This window comes from Penaeus vannamei, chromosome 19 (assembly GCF_042767895.1).
Source record: "Penaeus vannamei isolate JL-2024 chromosome 19, ASM4276789v1, whole genome shotgun sequence".
Classification (NCBI taxonomy): domain Eukaryota; kingdom Metazoa; phylum Arthropoda; class Malacostraca; order Decapoda; family Penaeidae; genus Penaeus; species Penaeus vannamei.
In genome coordinates this window covers 8,317,349-8,321,238 of record NC_091567.1, presented here as the reverse complement: position 1 = coordinate 8,321,238, position 3,890 = coordinate 8,317,349, and the positions used below count along the sequence as shown (strand labels likewise).

The window sequence follows — 3,890 nt, the reverse complement described above, 5'->3', positions numbered from 1 at the left end:
ACTCAAAGTCACTGCAGGCCATCAGCTGTCAGCTGATTTTAAAATTCTGCTACAGGTTGTAGAGGGGTGAACTGTTGTCCAAAGACCACTGAAAACATTTTTTTCTGGTAATATAGTAGCTGAGCAAATTGTTGCTGTATCATGAGCATCATTTTTTCTATTTTCTACATCAACATTTGCAGTAGGTCCTGTCTTTCCTGTGGAGTAGGGATCGGCACCGGCACTGAAGCAGGTGCAGAAGTCAGAACTGCTGAATGTGCTGAAATATGTGTTGTAGATGTCGAAAGCGATGTCAATGTCAAAGTAAGTTCTGAATACGATGCCAAAGTAGCAGGAGCTGAAGCTGGCACTGAAGGGGCTGAAGCAGACCTTGAAGCTGGCGCTGGAGCAGGAGCTGAGAGTACAACTGGAGAGACTGACTGTTTTTGTTCAGCATCCCTCGCCACATTTATCCTTCCAAGCTAGGAGAATTATGCCTTATCGTCAAGGCAAGGAAAGGAGATGGGGTTGCAAGAAGGCAAAACAGCCTGTTGCTTCTTTATCAATTTGTTTTTTTCTATCATTTAATCAGTATACACATAATGGAGAGTTTGCATTATGCTCAAGTCTGCAGTTAACACACTTCCTAGCGACTTGGTTATCCTGTCCTATTTTCAGCACTTGAGAACCCAACAGTATCTGTCTCCATGTGTCGCTAGCTTTGTGTCCCTCTTGTAATATGCACATAGACAGCTGGGGGATACAAGTTCTGCAGACTCATTACTTAACTGTCTTTTTGCTTTTTTCTTTGTTCATTCGTTTTCAGCATTTGTGTCACTTGCTGAGATGGCCTGGGTAGCCATTGTATACACAGGTGTTCTGAGGTCAGATCATTCGCCGAAGTGTCTTTCAAAAACAGACCTCACCTATTTGCACTGGGTGCGGTCAGCATAGAGGCCAATCAGATTCCTCATATACCTATGTGTATCTAATATGAATTCATCAATGATTTTTCCTACTTTCACTGTAAGTCAATTTGAATCATTATAGATATTTTATGAACATGGCCATGCACTCGTTCACAAGAAATCAGAAGGTCTTAGTAGGCAGATTGGGCAGGCAGAGGTCACACTTGATCACAGCAGGTCAAAAAATACGTCCTCTCTCTGTGATGGCTGGTACAGGACTGGAGAATGGAGAGATTTAGAGAGGGAGGGAGGGAGAGAGAATGAATGTGTGTGTTAGTCTGTGTTAGAGAGACAAAGAGAGAGAGTGAGTGGGTGAGTGGGTGAGTGAGTGAGTGAGTGTGTGCATGTGTGTGAGTGTGAGCGAGTGTGTGCGTGTGCGTGTGCATGTGCTTGTGTGCACTCGTGCACATGCACATGCAAATATGTGAATCATTGCATGTGTGCATTTGAATTTGTAACTGCATGTGTGTATATAAGAATGAATGACTGTATGTGTGCATGAGAATGTGATTGTATTTGTGCTTAAGAGTGAGTGAATCCATGCTTGTCTGTGATTGTGTGAATGTGAATGTGCATGTAAATGTTTGTGTGTGTACATATGAGTGAATACATGCATGGGACTTTGTGTATGAGCACTTGTACAACATATCCTATTTACCTGAAAACAAATGTGTGTTCTTGTTCCCGCCCCTCGTCGTCATCCTCTACTACCATGAGGGTTAATTTTTTCTTCTTGAAATCTAGACGTGTTATTTTGGGCCAAAAGAAGAGACCAATTTTGGTTTCCCCTTCAAAGACCAAAATGCCTGTGGGTGTTAAGCCTAGTCTGTAGCCTCCGCCATCTTTCCCCTGTAAATTTATGGGAGAAATTAAACTGTGCAATCATGGAGACAAAACTTAAATTCAGTTACACATCAATTCATCAAGATATCAGATACTTCACAAGAATATTAAATTACCATCACTTCATGCATGTCTACTCCATACATCTCTAGCCACTTTGCTTTATTTAAATAACTCTGCTCAGCTTGAGCTGGAGTTAAACCTCTGTAAAACAAGAAGGAACAATTCCAGTAAATTGTGAACAAGGACAAGGATAACAAATGATATCATGATGACAATAAAAGTAAGAGAAAATTAAAACAGTATTGGTGGTTGTGATAATAATAATTATCATTGTTACTAACAATATTATCAATATAATAATCATTTTTATCATTATCATTGGAAAAAGGAGATGGCATAGCAAAATAAGAAACAGAAGAGAAAGAATACTTCCTCTGCATAAAGTGGTAGAACCATCCTAGACTTAAACATATACAGTATTTGACAAACAACAATGTAAATGCAACTTACGTAAATTCTTTAAATTTCTCTAATGTGTCTTCCTCCATTGCATCAGACTGCATTGGGGAAAAATGGAATTCAGATACAAACCCTGGAGTATGAACTTCTGGATCATAGTCACCAAGCTCAGCTGCAAAACAAAGTTTCTATATATCAATCAAATCTAAAAAGAACAGACGTTTATGGAGACAAAAGAGAGAAAAGGATCTTATCCTATTCTAAATCTGAAGGACAGTGTACCATGAGTTTTTGAGGATCTTAGCAGTAAGCTGTGGTATCATAGCATCTATAAGCCCACAACTATTTCATTATCATCATATAGTATGCATATTGATAAACAAAAATGTGAATATCTGAGTAAACAGTAACAAAAATGATGAATAAGGAATGGTGTTACAGCTGTAGTGAAGGCATGGGTATAACAGGGTACTCACACTGAAGACTTAGGGCAAACAATTCAACACCGAGAGCATATGGACACTCCAATTTCCCTGAGACTATGTCACTTTTCAGCTGCAAAAAGAACTGGTACCTGCAAAGAGAAAATGATTGAGAAACTAATTGCAGCTGTCAAAAAACATGGTCAAACAATGTAAGTCCAATGAATTTAAAATATGTAGTCCCATGATCCTGCAATCAATGCCCAGGTTCCCTCTATTAAATCTGAACTTTTTCCCAACTCTAAATAGATATTGCAATGCAGCTTTTGACATGCAGGAATCTCATCCAGGAGCATTGGGAAAGCAAAGCACCATATAAATAATAACAGCAAACTGGATCACTGCCACACACTCTCTCTCTCCCTCTCTAGTTCTCGTTCTCGTTCTCGTTCTCGTTCTCTCTCTCTCTCTCTCTAGTTGTCCCTCTCTTTTTCACTCTCACTCTCTCTATATATCATATCCATATAATATACATACATATATATATATATATATATATATATATATATATATATATATATATATATATATATACATGTATATATAGATACACATATGTTTATGTATATATATAGAGAGAGAGATAGATACATATATGCATATGTACATATATATACATATATAAATATACATAAACATATATGTATATATATATATATATATATATATATATATATACATATATATATACATATATATATACATATATAAATATACATAAACATATATGTATATATATATATATACATATATAAATATACATAAACATATATGTATAAATATAGATAGATACATATATATATATATATATATACATATATATAAATATGTATTAACATATGCATAGATGTATAAATATAATTATATGCATATACATATATGTATGTACATACACATACTTATATATACATATACAAATACATATATACATACATATATACGTATACAAATACATACATACTTACATATATACATATACAAATACATACATACATACATATATATACATATACAAATACATACATACATACATACAGATATATACATAAACAAATACATACATACATACATACATACAGATATATATATATAAATACATACATACATACACATATATACATATACAAATACATATATACATACACATATATACAAA

General features: G+C 35.0%; 1 protein-coding gene across 1 annotated transcript in view; it reads right to left on the bottom strand.

The window, feature by feature from the left end:
* The window catches only part of LOC138865022 (band 4.1-like protein 5), a gene marked incomplete in the record, with an annotated part of 67,369 nt that overhangs the window by 5,776 nt on the left and 57,703 nt on the right, over positions 1-3,890 (bottom strand). The window contains 4 exon segments of the mRNA XM_070133836.1: positions 1,606-1,796; positions 1,907-1,994; positions 2,304-2,424; positions 2,729-2,826. Of these exon segments, the coding sequence (XP_069989937.1) occupies positions 1,606-1,796; positions 1,907-1,994; positions 2,304-2,424; positions 2,729-2,826 (498 nt within the window).